The sequence below is a fragment of the Trematomus bernacchii genome, unplaced genomic scaffold (assembly GCF_902827165.1).
Source record: "Trematomus bernacchii unplaced genomic scaffold, fTreBer1.1, whole genome shotgun sequence".
Classification (NCBI taxonomy): domain Eukaryota; kingdom Metazoa; phylum Chordata; class Actinopteri; order Perciformes; family Nototheniidae; genus Trematomus; species Trematomus bernacchii.
Genome location: NW_022987409.1, coordinates 127681 through 152364, shown reverse-complemented (window position 1 = coordinate 152364; position 24684 = coordinate 127681). Strand labels below are relative to the sequence as shown.

The 24684-nt window shown below is 41.9% G+C and overlaps 1 protein-coding gene across 7 annotated transcripts; it reads left to right on the top strand.

Annotated features, from left to right (window-relative positions):
* The first annotated feature begins 292 nt into the window (after positions 1-292).
* LOC117487490 (catenin delta-1-like) lies at positions 293-21904 on the top strand. Of its 7 annotated transcripts, none has more exons than XM_034136119.1 (22): positions 293-591; positions 6019-6140; positions 7785-7948; positions 10337-10405; positions 10518-10637; positions 10832-11094; positions 11286-11567; positions 11935-12175; positions 12385-12607; positions 13091-13283; positions 13395-13512; positions 13601-13754; positions 13970-13987; positions 14317-14388; positions 14612-14739; positions 14947-15097; positions 15458-15650; positions 17553-17749; positions 17843-17884; positions 17984-18051; positions 18804-18905; positions 20206-21904. In XM_034136119.1, the coding sequence occupies exons 3-21, from the start codon at positions 7790-7792 to the stop codon at positions 18861-18863; spliced, it is 2751 nt and encodes a 916-aa protein (XP_033992010.1). In that variant the 5' UTR covers positions 293-591; positions 6019-6140; positions 7785-7789; the 3' UTR covers positions 18864-18905; positions 20206-21904. The 7 variants fall into 7 exon arrangements, with proteins under 7 accessions (XP_033992010.1, XP_033992048.1, XP_033992053.1 ...); XM_034136126.1 differs by lacking the exon at positions 293-591 and adding an exon at positions 5540-5819; XM_034136157.1 differs by lacking the exon at positions 7785-7948.
* The last annotated feature ends 2780 nt before the right edge of the window (positions 21905-24684 follow it).

Sequence of the window (24684 nt, the reverse complement as noted above, 5' to 3'; positions counted from 1 at the left end):
AACTATTTACTGACCGGGCACATGCAGAGGATGTGATGGTAACTGGTGGTGGTTTAATGTGCCCAAAAGTGTTTTCATGTTGATGCGAAATGCGTTTTTTGAACTTCCCTAAGAAATGCAGCTTCCTCTCAGGCTATTGTTCTTGGGCAATCAATGAAATGACATCAGTGTGTGTGCGTGTAAATGTGAGGGAGAGGGGAGCGACAGGCGGAAATAAATGGGAGGAGAGAGGAGGTGGTGGGAGGAAGCCTATTTTATCTACTAGTGCAGCAGAATTTAAATCCCCCTTCTCGTCTTTTATATTCACATGCTTGCTCATGCAAGTTCGTGTGAGCGTTATCTATATTCCCAGTATACTGAATAACTGCGCCCTTCTGGAAACGTGTGACAAACACCTGTATGAGAAGAGGAATTCTACTTGCGCCGTATTTACGGTAAAGCCGATTGTTGATCCCGCCCTCTCTTTGATAGAAAACTCGGCGATGTCGCTTCGTCTTTAAAGAGCTTGACCCAGAACCCAGGGAAGGAGGGGAAAAAACACAAAAAACGGAATAGTCTGTAAGGGGTCCGCAGAGGTTTTCCACAAGCAAGGTGAGTTAATTCATAAATGTTACCAGATGGTTGATACAGCGGCGGGCGAGTGTTTCTTTTCTGTTTTTCACAGATAGTGGGTGCACTGCAGCGTTGGCAAGGAGTGGTCACATCATCGACAGATCAGCAACACGACTCTCCTAGATAGCGTTAGCTCACGATGCTAACGATGCTAACGTGAAAAGTTCATACCGAGGCCCACGTTACCGTAGCCTACCGTGCACACTGTTACACCTGATTCACAAGAGACCTAGATACCACTGAAGGAAATTGAGAATACCGTCTAAATTAGCTTCAAATGCCCCTTTAGCCAAACACACGCTAACTTGCGGCTAATCTGTGTTTGCTAAGCTAACGCTAGCCTCTCAGTATGTAGGTTATTGTGATGCTAACGTAGCTAGACAGCCAAACCAGGTCACACGGGAGCGGAGTGGAGAGCTTTCTGGCTAACGGCTGAATTATTTTCCCCAAACATTAACATTTATCTGGGCATTAGCGGATTCACAAAAATTAGCCAACGCTCAAATATCCAGGTCTTTGTTCGTTAGAGTAATTTTATACCCACGTCTTATTGTGGTTTAGCCAACGCGCTGTTCTTTGCTCATGCCCTACCTTGTTATATTACGTTAGCAAATCAATTACGACAGTCTGTGGGGTTTTGCTAACTAGATCAGGGGAATGCTAACAGTTATTTGGACTTACAACAGGGAATATAGTGGCATGACAACGTGACGGCCAGGCGGGTTTACAGCACTGAAGTAGAGCTCGTCTTTACATCGGAAGCAGACCGTTTTATCAGTTTAAGCAGATAAGTAGATTTCCACAACTAGACGCTTATCGTTGGTAAGGAGGCCCAAAAGAGAAGAGTGTATTTTAAGCAATGATAAACTGTAAGTGTATTTAGCATTGAGTAGTTTAACTACAATGTAAGGTACTTTTAACTTATCCTCCACTCCATGTTTACATAAAGTGAGGTTTACACGGCTACATGTATTTTGCAAGATACTACAAATTATAATAAACTATTTATAAAAAAAAAAAAAATTCTAACTACCTAGCAGTATTTTATAAATCGAAATAACCTCCACCTTCTCCAGCAGCAAACATTAAAGTGAGTGAACAACTATTATACAATAATGTGCATTATTCTGAAATGGGCCATTCTGCATGCTGTTTACTACGTACATTTACATTTCTAGTGCATTTATCCTTTTCCTTTAGCAGCATTTATTTTACTTGTATCGTAATACATATTCCAAGTAAAGTTATTTATTGGAAACCTAACAACTTGTTTGACAGCGCATTTAAATGTTAAGCCTGTTTTGTGTATTTGAGTGTGTGTGTAAGGGTGGTGGTCCTCAGTAGTAGGAGTCTATCACTCATGGGCTTGGCTTTTAAGTTTGTCCTTGTGAACCTGTTGGGTGGGTCATGTGTGGACTTGTTGTGGTAGGAAAATGCCTGGGTGGGGATAACTGTCAGCTTCAGTGTGAACAAATAAACTAGCTGTTTCTCTTGTAAACATGTGCTACATGCAGGTACACATTTCAGTGTAAATTAGTGTATTCTCTACTGTCTTTACGTTGTATTGTGGTTTATGTTGTGTACAGCATGTGTGTAGGGATCACTGGGCCAGGGCTCTAGTTAATTCAAAGTGATGCAGGTCCCACCACTAATAACACCATGTGTGACTCTGATCACACAGGTATCAGCCCTTCTCGACTACTTGTCTCGAAGTCGTTGTTTGATTGTTGATGTATGCTCCAACGCCGACTGTAATTGTGTCTGCTCCCTTTAGGTGTGCAGGTTAATCCACAAAGGGCCTAGCCTGTGTGTTTGTCTATGTACGTGCGTGCACGTTAACGTCATGTGTGTATGTGTTGGGAGGTAAGTGGATTAGCTGGCTAAAGCTTCAATCCCATTACAAACCACGCTCAGTTTAAACCAGCTCCGGTGGCATCCCACTGAGCTATCAGCGAACAGCGTGTCTGTGACCTCGAGATGCACGAACAGTTGTGCTCTTTGACAGTGAATGTGTTGTTTCAGTGGGAGTTTTTGCTGATGATGGCAGGTGTAGGGGCTTATTGAAGTAACCAGAGTTTCATTAACTTAACAAAGACTGCATTGTTGGTTACGTGTGCATATGATCTCGGATGTCTTCTGACAGGGTTGAGTGATTCATGCTGACTGATGGCCACAAAATCAGATGTAGATATGTGACTCGTGTTGTGTCGGGGCTCGATCAGATGTTTGAAGCGTATGTGTATGTAGTTGACCTTAAGGCATCATGCTTGACATTTTTGACCATTTGTTGGCGTCATTTTTTTGACAGCGAAATGTTCGTCTTTCACTGTGTTTTTGTTTGCTGCTCATGATACATTTAACATGTGGATTGAAGGAAGGCTTATGATCTTTATGTATAACATGGTTCGATCCATTTCTTTACCTGAAATAAACTTTTGTGATCTTGAAAATATCTAGGACAGAAAGCAAATCAGTATGGTTTTTAATATTTATTTTTGTTATTCTTTATTACAATTGGAAAAAAAACTTGTTTGTCTTTGATAAACAGCCTAAAACCTACAGATAATCAATTATTGTACAGGGAGTGAAAAAAACCAAACCTTTTCATATCCGAGACTTTAAAACCAGCCAATATTTCAACGTTTTAGCTTCAATCGTATGACTTATCAGTTATCAAAATAGATTTTACCTGCTAGTTGACCAATACATCTTATTTCCGGTATGAATATTCAGAAATTAGGGAACAACCTAAATATAATAACTTTAATTAAAAGATTATGAAAATGAGCTCATACTGCCAAATTCACATGGATACTTTATGAGAAGTCATGATAGCAGAACTGAAAACTTTGGATGGAGAACAATATAAGCAAAATGGGAAATGGTTTGTGGTCTTGTGATCAGCATATTGAGCATAGGGAATTTTCACAGCAAAAACTTCCTTTTAACCATCAGAAGGTGGTTAATTAAAGTGTACTTCCTATAGGCTCTTGTGGTATTGCATAGAAGCAGGTCTGTTGAGGAAGATGGTCTCTGGTGAGCTTAAGTGGCCGCATCGTCCCTTTACTCATCTCTGATGTCCAATCCATAACATCCTGTTTCTCAGGAAGTGGGTTAGAGGGGAAAGGGGAGGGAGTGGTAATGGGACGGCTCTGATTGTTTTCATTGTTCAACGAAACTAACCGCTGACTTTCAAGGCCAAACTTACAGCTGTGAGAGGGGAAGACGTGTGGAGAACAAAAGTCAAGAGCGACATTAACTTGACCCCGGACAGTCACATTCAAACAGATGCAATGGCACTCAAATGTTTCAAATGCTAATTATTGCTCTCCATCTCTTTTCACACATGCCTTTATGCTCTCAGTTGCACAAACTTCTTATTGTTTCAAAAACCTCCCAGACTGACAGCTGCAAATTCTCTCCTCTGACTGTGGCTAAAACACACACACTTACAATCACATTCCCCAGTACAGTTGCCAAGAAATATCAATCACAGTTTATCATTCATCTTGCATGAATGACAGTTGCACTCATTAGTGAAACACGATAGTGGTTAGCCTGTATATGATGATTATTTGTTCCAACTGAGATTACATGAGGAGCGAGGCAGTCTGTGTTTACATGTGGCATAACATTAAGGAAAGATCTCAGCTGAAATGCATTTAAATAGTTTATTCCTTTGGGTAATTGCGACCAGTGAACTTGACTCGACAAAACTTTATCGGTCAACACAGAACACTAAAGGTTATTAGCCAGTGTCCTGCTTAGGTTGCTTTACAGCGGATGAGTGGGAGGGCTGCTTTGCTGAATTGGCAGGAGACAATGGTAGGAATGCAAGATTAGCTTTTATCTTTTATTCAGCTCTCCTTTCCTTATCTCTACCCCCCCTCTTACGCTCCAGTTTACACTCCTGTGTATTTCACTGCCTGTCTTTCTCCTTGCTTGATTTGTTTGCAGCTCTTGGCCTCTTCATCTCTGTCTGTCTCTCTGTAGGGTATAATATCAGCCCTGTCCTGGCTATGACCATATATAGGCATTTGTGGCTCAGGACTGCGGTGTGTGATTTGCTCAGGTGGGAGGTTATAGCTCTGGGGCACCACAGCCACTACGCAAAGGATAGTGGGAGTGTGTGTATGTGTGACATCATGTCTTCCTGTCAGTCAGACTTAGCCCGCATGCAAATCCTGGTTTTGGTTCTGACAAATTCCTTTGTCTTGCGAAATAAACTGCAGCCACTCCTTGTTTCCTCAAGCCTTCCTACTTTCCTCCCTTTTTTCCCACACTGGGAACACCCCAAGAGAAACCACAAGTAATATAAGTGTGGGAATGTTTTCTTTGTCATTAATTTGACCGACATACAGGATCAGACGCAGCCTCTCCCTGCTTCATTTTACAAGCCAAATGGTGTCGTAATAGTCTGTCTTATCAGTTAAACAGTGCGATCACCATGTCTGTCTTCTTAATTCGTTTGCACAATCTGATGCAGGTGAAACTGTGAGTCATTCGTCACCATCTCTACATAATCTTATTACACCTATGCTTGTTAACACTACCTGTCGTGCACACAAACACCTGTTGCCTGAAATATAAATGCAGGTCCTTGTTTGCAGCCCAAATGTCTCTGTACCAGATTGTCAGAAGAGTACATCTGTGCATGTTTGGGAGACAGAGAGAGCCATTTAGAAACTGAAATTCAGTCGCCCCTCCTCTACCTTGTCCAACCGGTCATGCAGGTGTGTGGGTGGCAATGCCTGTGTTTATTCACCTTTCAAACCAGGGCCGAGGAGGAGCCAGGGTGCTACAGCAAAGAGTGTATCAACAGATAAGAGGATCTGAGTCTCCACTTGTTTGGCTCCGGTATAACAATGTATTTTTCTCCGAGCCCAGCCAAGATAACAAAGAGACGTAGGGGGAGGGATAAAAGGCAGTTGAGTTGAGCGAACACGAGTAGCGGACTGAAAGAGCTAGGCCAGAAGTAGATGAAAAGAGGAAAGGCTGGGTACTTTAAAAAAATGCAAGGTTAAGAAGGAGAATAAAAGATCGAGTCGATAAGAAAACATATGGTTCTTGAAGAATGTTCCTATCTCTAAAATCCTTTTTCTCTTTATGCTGACGGTCGATGTTCTCTGGCCCAGACAAAGCTGCAGGTTTGGTCAACTTCCCACAGCCTGCTGCCGTACGCAGGCCAGATGTTGAGTAAATACAGGGTGTGTCTAAAGGCTGAAGCTACTGTATGCCTCTGTCTCGTGCTGTGTTTTTTTTTCTGCTCACAAAGCAAACACTCCTATTGACACACTTGTACGGTATTCTCACCAAGTTGCTGTTTTTCCACCCGAGGTGCTTTCAATCTCAAACAGTTCTCTCTTTCTCCCTTTTTCCCCTCTTCCCTCCCCTTTCTCTCTGCAGTCCATTCCTCCTGTTTCTGGGCTTGGTGGTTCGTTGACCATCTACTCATGAGCAACTAGAGCTCAACCTCTGACCTTGGTGTGATCTCTCACCTCTACTACCAAACCACGCCCAAGGTGAAGGTGTGTATTTCAGATCTTCTCTGCAATGAGCTTTGATAGTATGTTTGTGCTTAACTCTCCTTGGAAATAAATGTTGTGTTTTTGGCGTGAGGCTCCAAAATATATTGTTGCTCCTCTTTATGTTGAACAGGCCTTGTCCTCTTTGTGTTTTTTACCCTGAAGGTCTCTATCATTATAAATTGGCGCTTGAATGGTTCAATTTATGATGTAGGACCATGGTGATTCCTTAACATCCTCCCAATGCTATGGAAACCACAATTATCGCATATAAATGTCATAAAATAAACATGTACATAAAGGCGAGACACCTTATTTCTCATAAAAGGAACGTGAGGTTTTGTTTATAGTCTTCTGTCAATATGCCAACAGTGTTTTGCTTTGCAAAGTCAACACACTGCAGAGGATTTATCCCCAAAATCTCTTTGTCTGCCGTTTGTAAGACGGTATTTAATGTTGTGTATGAGAGGGTGAAAAGCCTAGAGGACGCCTCCATAAATGCCCTAAGTGGCAATAGCTTTATTGATCTGCATGTTGGGGATGGTGGTATTGATCAATGTAATGTTGCAATTACTCTCTCCATATTATCTTGTTCAATTTGTTGCTTGAAATATTAATGATCAATGCAATAACCAGGGTTCAAAGACTCCCTCCACCATCACTACCCCCCTGCTACAGCTTTTGTCCCGTACAGTGTCTACTGTCTGACGTGAAATGTACAGTATCATGTGTCCTGTGATTTATGCTTTTAATAGTACCAGTTGAGAAGTCTATTATTATTCTACTTTATTTTATGTTCACATAGTGCCACTCTGAAATTATTTCATTGTTGGCAGTTATTCTTTCAACACATCTTGTAATGTAGGTTTATTCGGTGCTGACATGCTCATGTAACCGTATCCCTAACGGCAGCATGACATTTGAGCAAGTCAACCTCCTTTTTACGTCTGTGTGCTGGGAAAAGCTTGAATGAATGAGTCATTGCACTATGACAAGTTTTCAAAGGAACAGACTTTGAACACAAGAACACAAGCGTAGTCTGGGAAGGTTTCCTGCCTGAGGTTTAGCCAGAAACCCGCCTTTACTGTTGGTGTGTAATTATTAATCACTGTGTTTGAAGCATTGTGAAATCCCTCGATGACCGTTCCAAGAAAACATCTCGATCTCAGTCACCAAACAAATCTGATTTATCAGATTGTGTAATAGTAGGAATACACAAAATGTGATCATCACAACACAAATCTTTTTCATCTAATTGCAGAAAACATCTGTAATCGTGAGGGCCCACTAGCAGATGCAGACATAAAATGCAATGCTTTATAAAATATACACATTCTCTGGGCATAATAAGAAAAACAACTTCAACTCAGATAACATGTAAACATGCCATATTTATAAAATCTTCACATATTATAATTTGTATCTGCCAATACCAATGTCATACCACTATTATCGGGCATCCTTAGTTGATAGCCCTTCCTATTTTTTTTATCAGCCCAAAACAATCCAGCAGCTGCCGAATCTTGCTATACTTTCTTTGGAGAGGTGTGTCTGTGTTTCCATAGCCACCCTCTCCCTGTGCTGTAGTCGGTACCAGGCTTTATGGACGTGAGTAACGCCCCCCCTCTCTCCCATGGGGCCGTGTAGTGTGTATGGAGCAGTGTGAGAGCGCAGCGGCTCTGCTGGAGTCGGTCAGGGAGCAGGAGGTGCAGTTTGAACAGCTGACCCGGGCGCTGGAGGATGAGAGGAGGAGAGTGGGCCTCCCCGCCACCAGCCCCTCGACCCTGGGTCGCCCCCTCCCTCACACACAGGTAACACTCCCCAACAAACATCGCCACCCAGAGTCTCTCATTGACATCTGCATCCCCCATTTTTTTTCACTCAACTTCCAATCAATGGATCATCACTTGCTCCATCCAATCCTCCAAATGTTCTCCATCCATCATTCATCCCTTCTCCGCCTGCCTCGTTTCCACCAGCGCCCGGCCACTCTGTGTCTGTGTGTGTGTGTGAGTCATGATGAAACGTCTCGACTGTAGTCCGTCTGTCTCTCAGCCCCCATCTGCAAACACATCCCTGCGCATCGTTCCACTTCTTTTAACATGCCTGAGATGGCCACCCTCACATTTCCGGCATGCCTTCGCTGTCACTCACCGGATGACAAACACAAATACACTTTTCAGCGGCCCCTGCTGAGGAATGTCAGTTATTCTCCGCTCTGCTCCAGCATGTTGTGTTATCACGTGTGGTCATCTATCGTGCATGTGTCGCATACTCCTGCATCCCTCGTGGTTTCTCATTCAACCTGAAGGATTTTGTTTCTTTCCTTTTTTAAATGTTTTAATCAAGCTATTTAACTGCTTCTGTTGTTCTTGCTAAAGACTGAGTATTCTTGTTTGCATGAAATCATATAATTGTTGGTTGAACATCAATGATATTGCAAAATCCTTGATGAAGTTGTGTAATAAAATGACTAGTGCTTATCGTGTTTGTATGGTTGCGCAAAGGAATGATATGCATTGACTGGGCTTGATGTAATTCATATGCTGTTTATTTTCTCAATTGTATTTTTTATTTTTTTTTCAAGTTCCTAGAGTTATTTTACTTTGAAATGGTCCTACCGTATCCTTCTTCCATTGTATTTATCAAAACGCTTGACAATCACAGACTTATAAACTTCAGTTGGGTGTCTGTAGGCTTGTGAAGCGCAATTAAAGAAGACCCATTATCATTAACAAAGACGGGCAGGCAGTTTAAGCACTTTGTTTTTTTGCATTTGACATACAGAGTAAACTAGTTTAAACTCTATTCCTAAATATTTGTCTTCCTTAAGGGCTCTGTGACATAGATTAGATATCATGTTGTGTCTCTTTGAATCCTTGGAAGTTTTAGATTAGTGTGCTGCAACTGGAAGATGAAGGCTAAAGATACACTATCTTAGTTTTTGGCCTTGACGAGAAGAAGAGTTTGTAAATGAGCAGGTATTATAGGAAGGTCCAGCTGTAGAGGAAGTGTCCTTTTCTGCTATAAAGGTACACTTCACATTGCTTGTTAATAACAACCCTGCCTCCTTGTGGACATTATGTAAAGTGCAGTATGACATACTGCAAATAAAAAGAGAAAGTCAGTGTTTGATAAGGTTCATAACCTAGTTTTTAATTGTAATAGTCTGTAGTGTCAATGCAACCGTACACAGTAAACCCTGGTTTTTGAGACACGGTTATGGTCAGAGTTCAGTAGCGGCAGAAAAAATGCATACATATATGTTAATTTCCATTTGTATTGAAGAGAGACTTCTATATAACTCTGCACAAACACTTCCCCAAAGGCAACATGTCACAACGGGCTGAACATAGAAGGAAAAAGCATCAATTAAGCAATGAAATGCAACATAAAAGTTGTGCATTAAGTGTGTTTCATTCAGTTTCTCCTTGACCATATTAAACATTCAAATCACTGAAACATTTATCTGTTGGTTGGAAATGTGTAAAGCAGTGAATGGTAAACTGGGAAGAAACGCACTTTCTTCTTCTCATACACAATGTGACAGTGTACCGCTAAAAGTATCTCGACAGCTCCTGCATTTGTGAGCTTTAGTTATGCATTATGTGCAACAATCTACATACCGTGTGTACTGGACCGTGATTGTAAGGCAAAAATACACAAACCTTTACAGTCATGACCGTCGGTAGTATGAAAGAAATGCTGAAACTGAAAGTAACCCAGGGTAGTAACACAGTCTTTTCCCTGCTGGGGATAGATTTTCAAAGTATCCCCCATTGCATTGTTCACATGTAGTTCAGCTGGAGGCTGTTGCTGATAGCTGAGGCGGTCGTATTGCATGAGTGTTACTCAGGGTTAGGTAGAAAGCCTCCAAGTTATACAGTGTGACAGTCATTGGTTATGTAACGGAATACAGCAGGATGAAGTAGGGTGTGAGGATGAGTGGCTGTACTCCAAAATGTCCTCCCTCATGTCTGGCAGTGATTCACAGACCATAAACATGCAGGGACAGTTTGGTCAGCAGTGAATGTGCTTCAGCAGCAGTAATATCATCTGGGAGGTTGTAAGAAAGTAGACGGCATTAGCTACTGTGAATCATGCCTTGACCTCACTTTTTTATGGTGTCTCAGCTAAACTGTAAGATATTTCTTTATTTCTTATTTTAATTTCACATGTGTCTTTCTCTTTCTTACCAGAACGGGCGTTTAGGTGATGCAGACATAGAACGACTCAAACTGATTGACTCGTACATAAACGGCACACAGGTTTGTGTTTTTGTGTAGTTTTTCATGAAAATGTATATTTGTCTTTATTTATAGCAGTAAGAGCGAGTGACTTAAAAGAGCCAATGATTAAAATGAACTTTTGCATATACAGTACAGAATGGTGGACCCTGCACACGGCGCGCTCGACGAGAGCTACACACCAGAAGACGACTCACAGGAAGTGCACTCAGTCTTTTCTGACGAGGGAACCACACGGCGGCAGGATAATGGCGTAAGTGGTTATAAAACTATCACCGTGCGGTCATCAGGCTTTGCCTACAAAGGCTTGTGTGGATCAAGTTCACAAAATGTAACCCTTTTTTATTGCGGCTGAATTTGTTATTTTGAGAGACCCCAAGTGGCATGGCATATCAGATTGTGCAATTAAACATACTTTGATACAGTTCTCATGTTGCTCTCCTGCAGATGAAGAAGCCAATCTCACGCACAGTCCTGCCCTCTGACTCCATGTCGATTGACGGGGGCTTGTCGGTGTCTGGGATGGGGGGTTACAGCGCCACACTGGACCGCTCCTACAGGCAGGCTGTCCCGTCAGACTACCCCACGGCCACAGTGCCCAGAAACTACCACTACGCCCCTGTAGGGGGATATGACGACTACCGGGGGGGCCCGCCATCAGAGGCATACACCAGCCTGAGCAGGGGCTCGCACATGGACGAGCGCTACAGGTATAAGACCCCTGAACATGGTGCTCTGAATGATTTATTTGTTCGGGAATTATTTCCTTCAAGCCATACAGTACATTTACTTTATTTTATGAGTGGACACAAAGCATATTTCCCTGTTGTTGTTCTTCATCAAAAACACGGTTAATAAATACAGTCTCACTTAACCACTCCTCACCCCATTCTTCCCCCAGGCCAGTTGACGGCTACCGGACCCTGGACTCAGGCTACCGGGCCCCCAGCCGCCAGCAGCTGGACCCGTACGCAGCGCAGCCCCAGGTGAGCCGGGGGATGAGGGCCCTGGGCTCGGCGCTGGAGGTGCGATACGGCCACGGCCACTACGGCCTGGAGGACGACCAGCGCAGCGTGGGATATGATGACTACGGCATGGGGCCCCCACCCATGCACCCCGGGGGCTACGGCACCATGCCAGGCCTGGGTCGCGGCCCCGCTGCTATGGACAGAAGAAGACTGAGGTAAAACACAAAAGCAAAACCTGATTGTTTTATAATCACACCATGTATGTGAGTAATATGAGGCAAGCTCTACTTTAGACCTACCTTTTACTATTGCTTGTAATGCTTTTTTTTTTAAATGTTATAGTCAAAATTAAATGTTAGTTTGTTCTTGTAAGTTTGATATTTCTTTCCCATTTTTGTTTTATTGTTTAACTCAGTAATCTACTGCCGGTTTGCTTTTATTTCAATGCTTTAACCTGTAAAGAAAGTAAGAAATGTGCTAAAAGTGCCTTGCCTTGCTTTGAGTTAATGTTAAACTCCGAATATGTTTCTAGAAACTCGCCTAACAAATGTGTCTCTGTTTATTCCTGTCTGCTACATGCAGGAGCTGTGAGGATACTTTGGACGGTGACGTCGTTGGAGTTGACCCCTATGCCTGGGGCGTTCCCATGACGATGGAGAGGGGCAGCATGGCTTCACTGGACAGCACGCTGAGGAAGGGTCCGCCTGGTACATGGAGACAGCCGGAGCTGCCGGAGGTCATCGCCATGTTGAACTTCCGCCTGGACCCCGTCAAGATCAACGCTGCCGCATTCCTGCAGCACCTCACATTCAAAAATGATAAGGTGAGCAAGAAATGCCTGTTATTTGATCTGAGGAAAAACCCATGGATGACTCGGTGCTTAAATCTAATAAATGTGTGGCAACCTCTGATAAGTCACTTAACCAATGGTCTGTTTAAAAAAATAAAAATAATGGAATACTGTTTTTTGCATTGTGTCTATATGGCAAATCCTTGATGGCAGCTTGATTTATATTGCTTGTGTGTGTCTAGGTTAAGTCAGAGGTGCGGCGCCTGAAGGGCATCCCATCCTTGGTGTCGCTGCTCGATCACCCCACTAAGGATGTGCACCACTCGGCCTGTGGAGCACTAAAGAACATTTCATTTGGGAGGGACCAAGAGAACAAGATCGCCATCAAGAACTGCGATGGAGTGCCCGCTCTGGTCCGGTTACTGAGGAAAACCCACGACCAGGACCTCACTGACACTATCACAGGTATCATGTGACGCTAGAGTAGATCAATTGTGTTTTTTATTATTGACTTTGTTATGAGTTGTAGCAAGGAGTTATTCAAGGGAAAACATAAGATGAATATGTTATTTAATCAAACATGGATGAGACATAAGGTTTTATCATGACTACAGCTATTGATTATTATAGCAATGAGTATTTTACCGATTATTCAAACATGTTATCGGATAAGAAAATGTATTGCAAAGCAATAATAAACATGAGCAAGAGAATATAAGAAAAGTCGCTTTAAGTGAATTAATTGGTTTTCCTATTGGCACTAACCCATTTCGTGCCATTTTATACTCTGGGTTTAAAAAAAAAAGTGTTTTCTGAAATGTATAATATGGAGTTTTTTAAGGAATGAGTTTAGCCCTAAGTCACTTTAGTTATTATTAATTATTTGAAGGGCCACGTACTCTTTTTTTCATTGCGGTGAGGGTAACAAGGTTTATTATTTCGTCCCAGGCACATTGTGGAACCTCTCGTCCCACGACTCGGTAAAGATGGAGATCGTGGACCACGCCCTGCACGCCCTCGCCGACGAGGTGGTCGTTCCTCACTCCGGCTGGGAGCGAGCGAGCCACGGTGGGGAGGAGAGCTGCAAGCCTCGCCATCTGGAGTGGGAGACCGCCCTGACCAACACTGCCGGCTGCCTTAGGTATGCAAAGGGTTCAATGGATTAAAAGCCAACAAAGTCAAAGAAGAAAAATAGCTATTTTGAATGGAAAGCATGCAATTATGTGCTTAAAATTCTCCCTCTGTCCGGCAGGAATGTGAGTTCAGAACGCAGCGAGGCCCGGCGAAAATTGCGGGAATGCACAGGATTGGTGGATTCTCTTATGTATGTTGTCCAGTCACAGATAAACCGCAAAGATGTGGATAACAAGGTACCCGTTCACTTCAGTTTTGACAGATTTTCCCGCCCCCTGCTCTCTACTTCTGTCTCCATTTTGATCTTCTCTTCTCGCCCTGCAGTTGGTGGAGAACTGTGTCTGCCTCCTGAGGAATCTTTCCTACCACGTTCATCGTGAAGTTCCTGGCTGCGAACGTTACGCTGAGACCGCGCCCGTTAACCAGGGGCCGGTCCCTGCCAACAAAGGGGGCTGCTTCGGCTCTCGAAAGGGCAAAGGTCAGTGTGAGACAGCTGCGTGTTGCATTGTGTCCATTTGGTGTTGAAAAAGTGGTTGCGTTGCTGGTGGCTTTGAGCTTGTTGGTGGTGGAAGCACCTGTGGCTGTTTTTCAAACTCTACAACTCTTTCCCCCCTACTCCTCCTCTTCCTCCTTCCTCCCCATCTTTCTTCCTGCCCTCCTTCACTTCACCTCCTCTCTCTTTGCTGTATTTAGATGAGTGGTTTTCAAAAGGTAAGATTCTCCTCTTGGTGTTGGCAAACTTTTGAAAGTATTGACCACTCTGTCATCACTCATTTCACTTATGGAAAATAGTACTTGTTAGAGTATTGAGAATGTCGAATAAATAGGATTTCACATCCCGTTCATAAGCATGATCACCTGATGTCACGTAAACAACGTTGCATGTTCACAGTGCTTGTTCCACTGGTTGCATGGTTGTATTTCCCATACTAATGAGCCAGAGTAAAGGAATGAGGATAACTGAATGCTATCTCAACCAGCTGCACACAAAATCAATATTTCATGTTCTCCCTTTTTTTTTTAAATCTAACTTCTTGCAGCAGGAAAGAAGGATGGAGATGATGGGAGCGGAGATGTGGTCGACATTCCAAAGAGGACAACACCTGCCAAAGGTATCGTTTCTCTTTCCCTTCAAAGCATTTTATAATTGATCAGATAAATAAGGGATCATTCTTTAAGATAATACAAGTCTCATCCCAAAATGTGTGTTTACAGATAAACACTTTGGGCTGGTAGGAATATTGTTTGGAAAAAGGCTTATATGTGGTCAGCACTAATGTTGCATTTTTTCAAATTTGAAATCCAAACCAACACCCCTCTCTCTGTTGGTGTCAGGTTACGAGCTGTTGTATCAACCAGAGGTGGTCCGTGTTTACACATCGCTGCTCAGAGAGAGCAAGAACCCCTCGGTGCTCGAGGCTGCTGCTGGGGCCATCCAGAACCTGTGTGCCGGCCGGTGGACTGTAAGTATCTTTCGTTTTTTCAGCAAACTGAATCAATGCTCTAGGGATTTTTTTTTTTGTTGCATTTTAGAGTAACACAGAAAAGTAATCTGATTGTTTTTGTTCTGTCGAAGCAAATATGATTAGTTAGTTGTAGGAAAGGTCCATGAAGTTACTGGAATGTGTGCTGTCAATGTAAAAGATATTCATTTCTCCATGTGTTTTCAGTATGGTCGCTACATCAGGGCCACAGTGCGTCTGGAGAAGGGTCTCCCCATGATAGCGGAGCTGCTGGCTCATGGCAACGACCGCGTGGTGCGGGCAATGTCCGGAGCTCTGAGGAACCTCTCCATCGACAACCGCAACTGCCAACTGCTCGGTACGGATGTGTATTGTGCTACCAAATGAGTTACAAAATACTCTGTTGTTCTAATAGAATATAGCTTGCACTTCTCTTTTGTCCTCCAACCTTGAAGTTTGTATTGCCCCTTGTTCTGTGGGCAAAAGCTGTGCTTAAAACATACTTATTTCAGGCATCTCATCGAAGACCATTGACTTTGAGAGGAGGAAAACAGAAGTGCAAACATGCCGACTCATTTGTGTTTCAGGACTTCCTGCAGCATTTTGTTTATATGTATTCCTACTACTATAAACGATGTGTGACTTTGTTTTCGGCCTTTGATTTTGGATGTTTGCATTGGTATTACTTTTTTCTCACCTCGCTGCATGTGTTCTTTAGGTTTGCACGCCGTGCCTCACCTCGTGGCCAACCTGCCCGGAGGCCAGAGTCAGTCGGGGCGAACTCTATCGGAGGAGACGGTGGTGTCTGTACTGAGCACGCTCACTGAGGTGCTAGGCAACAGTGTGGATGCAGCAAAGACTCTCCGAACCTCACAGGGCATCGAGAGGCTGGTGCTCATCAACAAGGACGGGTGAGTGTGGGTGTTTCTCAATCGCGAGTAAAGCTGCTGCAGAGCCACTATTTCAAGCATACTACGTCATCGAGTGCCGCCGAAGTACTGTTCCAATCTCCAGCATACTTGGAAATCGACCGAGCCCGGCGTACTTCGTTCGGAGACATTTCGAGGCTGCACATGTGTAGACTCCGCGGTCTTAAAATCCCCACAATGCTTTGCGCACGGACCAATTTCCCCAAATCTGTGGCGGAAAATGTAAGGCGGGGCTCTCATATGACGCACACTTGCTAGCCTGTTCCACTCTTTGTTTTCCGAATGCCAGGAAGTATTCTTGCCTCGCTTCTGAAGCAAGATGCTCGACAGACATGTGCTACCAAGCAAGCGTACTCGCGATTGAGAAACACCCAGTGTCTGTAAATAAGCTAAGAATAGAGTAAGTAGAAAATGGAGCATTCAGGATGCAGCTTATTGCAAACCCAACATTTAATCTTTAATATACAACGATGCTTTTATGATGGCAAGACAGATACTTGAGCAGTGTATAACAAAATCAATTTCCATACCTTACTGTTATTGCAAACAAATATTTGAATGATTCTTTAACAAAGCTGAGACTTGAAAAAAAAACTGTTTTTTTTTTTCCAGCTTTCCAACTGTGTTGACTGATTAGATCAGGGGAGGGGAACCTTTTTCCTCTCAAGGGCCATTTCAATTTTTACAACATCCTCCGAGGGCCGTACAAAATATTGAACTCAACCTGCTTAAAAAAACAAAGATCACAGCCCATTCTTTTCGCCTTTCTTTCATGCTGTGCAAAGAAAAAGCAACCTCTTAATCCAGATATCTTACCATGACTCGCGCGCGCATGCACGTGCACGGTTGTGGCATGACCACCAAAACAGAAAGATATGGACACAAGATGTGTGCAAATGTATTTAGTTTCCTATCCATGTGAACATGATTTAAGTGGGGGGTGACCTAACCTCCTCTAGGGGGGTCCGGGGGCATGCTCCCCCGGGAAGATTTTTTTTTAAATGTTGAAGTTAAAAGCATCAATCTGGTGCACTTTGAGAGCTAAATTAAGAGATCTATGGATACATCTCTCAACAGCCATATGAAACAGAACTGTAAACAGATTTTCTTTTTCTTTATGGATATTTTACAAATCACTCCTTTCAAACTTTATTCTTGTTTATTACAAATTTGTTTTACTGTCATATAGTATTTTATACCAGTTTTTCCTTTATTCTCATATTTTTGTATAACTATAAGGATCATATAGAGATATGCCTCACTGCACATTTACGTGGTTGTAGAAAAAGCTTCTTATATTCGTTAGCATAGCTAGCTAACCAGATGCTAATAACAGCAAAGTTATTGACTGTATGATCAGTATGACAGATGAACAGATCGCCACTGGGCTTTCAACTAAAGACACAGCCACGCAAAAACTGGGGCATGTGTACGGCTCCTTGTGGGTACTGCAATGTTTGAAGTGTCGGAGCGGCGTTCTTGTGCTCTCTGTCAGCACTACACCCCTGTCAGTCGAGACATATACCACGTGATGACAGGTTAGGCTCGTGTTGTGTTCAAGAACCCTGACCTTGGCCAGGAAAAACAGGCACTTTTTTGCGGCCTACATTTTTTTTTTTTTGCTTGTGTTTATAAATTACCTCGAGGGCCGTATCAAATGGTCTCGCGGTCCGTATACGGCCCGGAGGCCGGAGGTTCCCCACCCCTGGATTAGATAATAGCCTCAGTCAAAGATGGATTTGAATAAAATGATTTGTTGATCACACATTTCCGAAGTTAAATAGCTCTTTGTGAAAATGCCTGAACTGGCTGTTGAAGACAACTGTGCCAAGATATAAAGCCAACACTTTGCTAAATGTGTGAGTCTCTCTGTGCGTCCTGCAGAAAGCGCTCGGAGCGGGAGGTGCGGGGGGCTGGCCAGGTGCTGCAGCTCGTCTGGGCACACAAGGAGCTCCGCAAGCCTCTGGAGAAGGACGGCTGGAAGAAGACTGACTTCATGGTCAACCTCAGCGCCACCAACGGGCCGAGCACCCGGGCCAACGGCACCTATGAAGACAGCACCATGCCACTGCTGGACAGAGGTCGGTGTTAGGAAATAGTTCATGGTATTCCAAATGTCTTAACTTGAGAAGAAAGTTTAGTTTGATTCGTGACTCTGTTTTGTTTCCTCTTAGGAGAAAAGAGGGACATGATTCCTCTAAATGACCTCGGCCCTGGTTAGTATTTATCATCACTGTTTTTGTCAATAAAAACATCAAGATCATGACGAGATGTTGTATGATTTCCTTCTCATTCTCATCGTTTTGTTTCCTCAGAGGCGTACTCTACACTGGACCAGAGGGAGAGGAGACACACTCTGGATGAAACCACAGACACTTTACCGGTACCTTAAATCTTTCTCACGCAAATACACAATCTGCTCAAGTTGGATTGCTCACTTAACTTCACTAACCCCTAATCTCCTGCACCATTATGAATATTTCCTGACTTTATAGGGATAGTTTGGATGTTTTTGAAGTGGGGTTATGTGAGGTAATTATCCTACATATCCATAGTCAGTACGATCACAGAAACAATGCAATGTATTGCCGTTGAAGGAGGCAGCAGCAGAACATATTTGAGCCGTATTTAAAAAAATAAAAAAAATAAAAAAAAAGGCCTACCTAAAAACAGTTTACCCTATATTTAAAATATTTGACCGCTTTATCTTAGTGCCAGACATTCCTTTTTGATGGGGAACTAAAGCTATATTTGCTCTTTTAAAAGCCAGCAGACTCTTTGGACAGAAATGGTCTGGTTTACGGGTCAGCTAATTCCTAAATTGGTTTGTGGGTTAGTCTGACTTTGCACTAACCAAAATTAACCAAGTTGGCTAAAAAGGTTTCACTGCTGCCCGCATCAGTGCATTGCTTTGCTTGTGTCTATTACATGCGTACTGGAGGTTGTGTAGACCCCCATCTACTGTACACAGACCTTGGATCAGTATCTAACACAAACCCCACTTCAGAACACCCAACCCATTTCCCCTTTAATCTTTCCTTTGGCAGTTGCCTTTAAAAAAAACTCACATTTACTGACATTTTCTTTTCTCACTCACTTCCTCTCCCTTTCTCTTTCTCTCTGGTCGTCTCTCAGCGAGGGGTGTATGGGGGCAGAAAGGGGTCCTTGCCCCTGTTGGACTCCTACGATGGTTAGCCCTCCCACCTCCCCTCTACCCCCTCTGCATGTAACAGCATGGTATGTCCAACTCACCTCTCGTCCTGCATGGACTCTGAGCTCTGTTCCTCTGTCTGATGACACCGGACCCTCAGTGAAACCTGTCTACATGGTGTACTGAAGTAGCTTACTGTCATGTTTTTTAACTTTATGATGCCCCTATGTGACCTGTACATGCTAGTATAGTATGGTGCAAGGTACTCCTTATGCATTGTGGTCCATGCAGTCCTTTTTTAGTTTAAGACTTTAATCCCTTAGAATTCAAACTGTTGTAAGTTCAGTAGTGCCGTCACAATACCAGAACTTGTCGTTGCTACCAAAGCTAGTTTTAGTGTTAGAAATATTACAGTTACACAATGTCAAGAATACATTACTCTTGTGAAAAACATTCCTTAAAACAGCTTTGTAACCGTTGCAACAAATATGTTCACTCTTGTGATCTTTGTCCCAAGTTCTGTTGTTTTTAACTTTGTATAGTACCATCAGTGTTGTTCACATGTTGCTCCATGCCACATGGGTTTATTGAGAACAACATTAATCCAAGTAGACTCTGAACACAGTCAATAATGAACCTTTGTGGCATTGAGCCAGCGTGCAGGGTTGCCTTTCTTTTTATTAACACTATATTTTTCGGATAGCTTTACACCAAAGTGATGTTTAAATAGCCACACCCCTTCAGGTTTATGGTACTATTGCCCTTAATTGAATAGATGTTGCCATTACTCCCAGGACTGAAGAATCTTTCCTCAGTGAGCTCTTGTGGCTCTGCAGGGTATTACAACAACATACAGTATGTGCCAGGAAGATTATTGATTGAAATGGGTAGTAACTTCATGTCAGCTTTAATTTTGTATTATTTAATCTTCTTAATATTGGAGAGGTTACTCTCCAGTAACATCTTTGATTATTTGTTATTTTTCAGAAATTGTAACGCATCTAATTTAATTTGGTTTTCTTTTGAGTTATTCTGATCACAATGTAGTACATGGCTGGTAAGAGATTATTTATACACATTTGAACCAATGCTCCATAGGATGATTGTGTTTTTAATTCAGTGTTTTCATCAGGCAAGGCTTGGATAGCCGACTATGAAACTTGATGTGAATTACAACGAATTAACCAGGGAAAACCAAACTTGAGTTAAACTTGTTTTAATTAAATGTTAGATTGTTAAAGTATTATTGAACACCTGGTTATTGTGATGTGCAGTGTGCCATACGTATACCACATAATGAGTCTCTGTTGTGCCTCCATGTTTATCCTGTAAATGACCAGCTTTAATTTGTCATTCTAATCGACGTAATTTGCTCTGTTCCTCCAGAAAAATTGATAGTGTGCATCACCCAGACGGGGCCGTCCCTGCCCTACCACTGCTACTGAAGAGAGAAGATCCAGATGCACAGTCTCTCCCTCTCGTCTCCCCCCCCCTCCCCTCTTCTCTTTCTCTATCACCACACAGATGGGATCAGAATATAAGGGTTGGCATCCAAAGAAAAGTGGCCGTGTTGCAGGCAAAACGTTTCATGCAACACACCGTACAGAACCATACAACTACTTTTTACAAACACATTCAATTGTAGCAGCAGAAGTATATGACATTTTAAATTATAATTCTCCTGTAAAGGCAATCACCTTTGTTGACAATCATTTAATTTCGGTGTTGTCCTCTTGCTTGTTTTTATTATTTTCTTGCTATCGCCAACATTTTGGTAAATGTTGTCCTGCCAACACCCGCATCCTGATGATGACTTTGTACGTAGAGTAATGTAGGGTATATACTGTATATAAAAAGAAAAATGGGATGACTGCATTAGTTTTGGCTCATTAATTTAAATCGTCCCTTCACTGGGACCGTTGGGAGCTTTGGGCCGACCTGTAGATTGAGAATGTTTATAGGGAGTTATTTTCCTGTCTAGAGTTATTTTCTCTCGGTTGGGATGAGCACAGGTGTAGACCAGAAAAGGGCAGGTGTGTGTATATTTCTCATACAATAAGCCTGTGGCCGTGTGTGTGTGCGTGTGTGGAAATATGGACCTTGGAGTGAGTGTGTTTTGTGTGCGTGTGCACGGACCAGACCCATAAGACCATGTGTTGATAATTCATCTGTTCATGTTGTCTGTTTTTCAAGGTTTGCTTCTACTCCTGTGACAAAGCTTTGTTTGGTTTAATGTACCAGCTGACTCTTCAAACCTTCATTTCCAACTAAAAATGTACAATTTTAGCCGCTGTCTTGGATTTTCAGTCTGGATTTAGCCGACGAGAGCAGTAAAGACTTGACTCTGAAATGACAAGCTGGTAACATCATAAACCACTAAAACATTTTTGACATCCTGCTTCAGAAAACATTCCTTGCTCTACTGTAAAATATTCACGCTATAGACACAACTTACCATACCTAGTTTATTCATTATTTAGAAATGAACAAACGCATCGGGAGGGTCTCTCTGGAATAATGATTTCCTCTTAACATTTCAAAGAAACCACTACTTTCTTATTTGATCAATATATCTGTTCATATTGGCGTTCTTGATGTGCCATTTTACAAAAGAAAACACTTAAATATGGGACACTAATCCCTCCAAGGAGACTCAAGTTTTAACAGACAGATCTGGGAGATATACTGATGTTTAATTTAATTAGGGAGGTGGACAAAAGCACATTTTGGTCTATAATCCATTTGTTTTTACCTTCTTTTTTTTGTATTTTTTCCACTTTTATGTCAGGTTTGTTTGTATTTTATTTCGGGTTTGTATGTATGGGAGTGGTGGGTGAGAGAATTATGCAATGTGTTTTAGTCCCAGTTTCCCCCCTGAGTTCTTGTTAAGGCAAAATAGACCAAACATCTTTGTTTTGTTTCGTTTTTTACTCTCCACACACAGTATATTTGTAATGTTGCCTATCCATGTAAAATGATGATGTACCATTCATACCGGCCTTGGCTCTGAGAAGTTGCTTTTTTCAGTAAAGTATGTAACTGGTAATACTGTTGTTTTTATAAATAAAGATCTTTTCTTAGACAAGATTTTGCACCGTGTGATTTATGTGGCTGTGTGTTGAGGAAGGACTGCTGTGATAAACGTGTCTAATAAAAGAGGAAAGTAATCATATCCCTCACTCTTAAGGCAAACGCACAGACCTGACACTATGAGATATTCATCCTCTAACACCAATGTGCTCCATTAAGGATGCTCTAATTGTGAAGATATCTGTAGTGAAGTCTTTTCTGTCATCACACCTTTTTTTTAACTCACAAACGCATTAATCTAACTATCGTGTTCATGTCTGCGTAAAGCCAATTAACTTTCCAACACCGCAGCACAGTTTAAGAACTGTTGAGTGTCGACGTTCTCGGCTTTGCTGTTGTCTCTGGTTTCACATGCTGGCAGGGAAGAGTGTGTGTTTGTGTGTGTGTTTTCCAGGGTCATGACATGTTGCAGAAACACGCGAGGGTTGTACCACGATGTGAAAGTGTCTTGCTGATTCCAGTTATGCAACACATGTGAAATTCATCCCACCAAGATTGAGAAGCAGCTGCTGGATCACGAGGGCTGTAGTCGCAGGTCAGTGAGAAAGTTTGATGTTAGTCAGGATCCGTGTGTGTGTGACTCAGAAAGAAGCTAATAATCTGTGGGTCATCCCCATTTCCTCGTGGTTTTACCAACAGGTGCTTTTTTATATTCTGCAATTATAACCATTGAAGGTCCTTGAGAAGCTGATCCAGAAGACAAACTTACATTTGATCAATTATTATGTACATTATTTTCTGAGTTATGAAAGTATTTAATCCATGACTATATGGTTTCTAATGAGACTTCACATATATTTCAAGATTTGTTTCTGTCTCTGCAATTTTGATCAATTTCAAAAGGAAGGATTTGGTTTTACAAAATGTTTGGAAACAAAGAATCATGGCTGGGTCAATCAATGTCGTTGCCCTTCAATTACCTTTGAGGAATATAAACATGGGTATTCCCTTTGTCCCACTTTTTTCAAATAATGAGAAGAGAAGTTCAAAAATATGACCAAGCATTCATTACTTTCTTCACTTGACACCTTTTAACACTTGATACAATGGACACATTTTCTTTTCTATTCTGGATGTATAAGATCATATTTGAGAATATTTTTTGTGTTCACAGAAAATGGATTGCTGAGCTGCAACAAGTAGATCATACAACCCAATAATTGATATGTTTTCTTCACATCTAGTTTGGAGATTAGGAACAATAACAAATACCTCCTGAAATGTAGAGTACATGTGAGTATTGCTTTAACCTCTTAAGCCCTGAGCCTGTTTTTCAGGTCTCAGGCTCGAAAATGACATTCCCAGAACAAATTACCATATCTTCCCTTCTAAAAGGGTTAAATTAATAATCTTTATTCTCAAAGTAATGATAAACCTGTGAGTTGGATGTAGAAAAGTCAGAATCAATATAGATGTTTTTCATTTTAAAGAAAATTCAGATTTTACATAGTAAAAAACTGTAAATTATAGTGTCCGTCCAAAAATTCTTTTTTACTTATAGTGAAAACTACCCTTGGATGATGGGTTAGTAGACTAAAAGCTTTAGGAATCCAAAGTACAACATATAATAAGTACCCTGTATCAAGATTGATGCAAAACAACTGCAATTTGACCTTTTTAGAGAGATTTAGCCAAAAAACCCCACTTCTGGGGTCATTTGGGTGGATTTGAGCTATCTCTGGCCCCCCTTGGTCGATTTTGATGAATGAAATCTCTTTATAACCGCTAGAGCCAATGGAATCGAGGGAAAGTTATATACACACGAAAACGTTAACAAATAAGGAGTGAGAGTGACGCGTTACCAAAACCGGAAGCTGCATACACTCTGGTGGCTACCATTAGCAGCTAACTTTTCCGCTCCGATTTTTACATAAAAATTGAATTATGGATTATAAATAATTTTTTAAAAGGTACAGGTACATTATCAACCTATGGATCAACAGTTGTAGCATTTTTTCTTTTCGTTTTAATGCCATTGAACACGTCTTTTGACCTAATTGACAGCTACGGTGAGACGATCTGCCGTAAATGCTCCGTAAAGGTACGTGTTGTGATGTCTGTGTTTGCTTCCCCTGTCGCAAGTTCGGATCGCTCAGTGATGATACTATACCTAAATAATCTGTGGAGTCTCAGCTTTAATCGGATATATTGTATGTGCAGCTACGATAAGTAATAAGAGTATCTTATCTTTATCTTGAATTGTGTGCCGCAGTGCGTTAGAATTTTTTCGCTCAGGGGTCATTTAGACGCTGCTTATGAGACTTGTGTTTTGTTTTGGTAAAAATTGTTCATATCTTCAGTTAGCTGAGATTCTTCCCGTTAATCTGGTGCTACACATTAATAGTTTCATAAATGTTAAGAAGCCCTGAGACAATGTCTCGAAAAAAAAACGGTGGGAGGGGTCCAATGGGGGGACCGCCGTGCTTAAGAGGTTAAGACAAACATTTCAACATATCCTTTAGGTTTCACACTCGGCCTATACAGTGTACTTCGAAAATTGTGTTATTAATTTCTTGCATTGTTAAGAATGTTTTCCCCATTGATGTTGGGAAATATATTTCTATATAGGCTAAATAAAAATAGTATAGAGGCAAGGGTACATTGCTGGGACTCATGAACCCAGTAAATCTAAAACCGTCGCTCCGGCCCTCATAAGATGTGTAAAGTCTATAGGTTATGTCCTATAGATGCACCTGCCACAGTGTAGTTTTATTAGAGCTGCAGTAAACTGCAGAGCAACATTAATGGTTTAGTCCTTTAGTTCCTTAAACCACA

Coding starts and splice junctions, on each gene's coding strand:
- LOC117487490 (XM_034136119.1), top strand. CDS start 7,790: ATGGAGCAGTGTGAGAGCGCAGCGGCTCTGCTGGAGTCGGTCAGGGAG. Junction 10,638..10,831: donor CACGGCGGCAGGATAATGGC/GTAAGTGGTTAT, acceptor GCTCTCCTGCAG/ATGAAGAAGCCAATCTCACG. Junction 13,284..13,394: donor AACACTGCCGGCTGCCTTAG/GTATGCAAAGGG, acceptor TCTGTCCGGCAG/GAATGTGAGTTCAGAACGCA.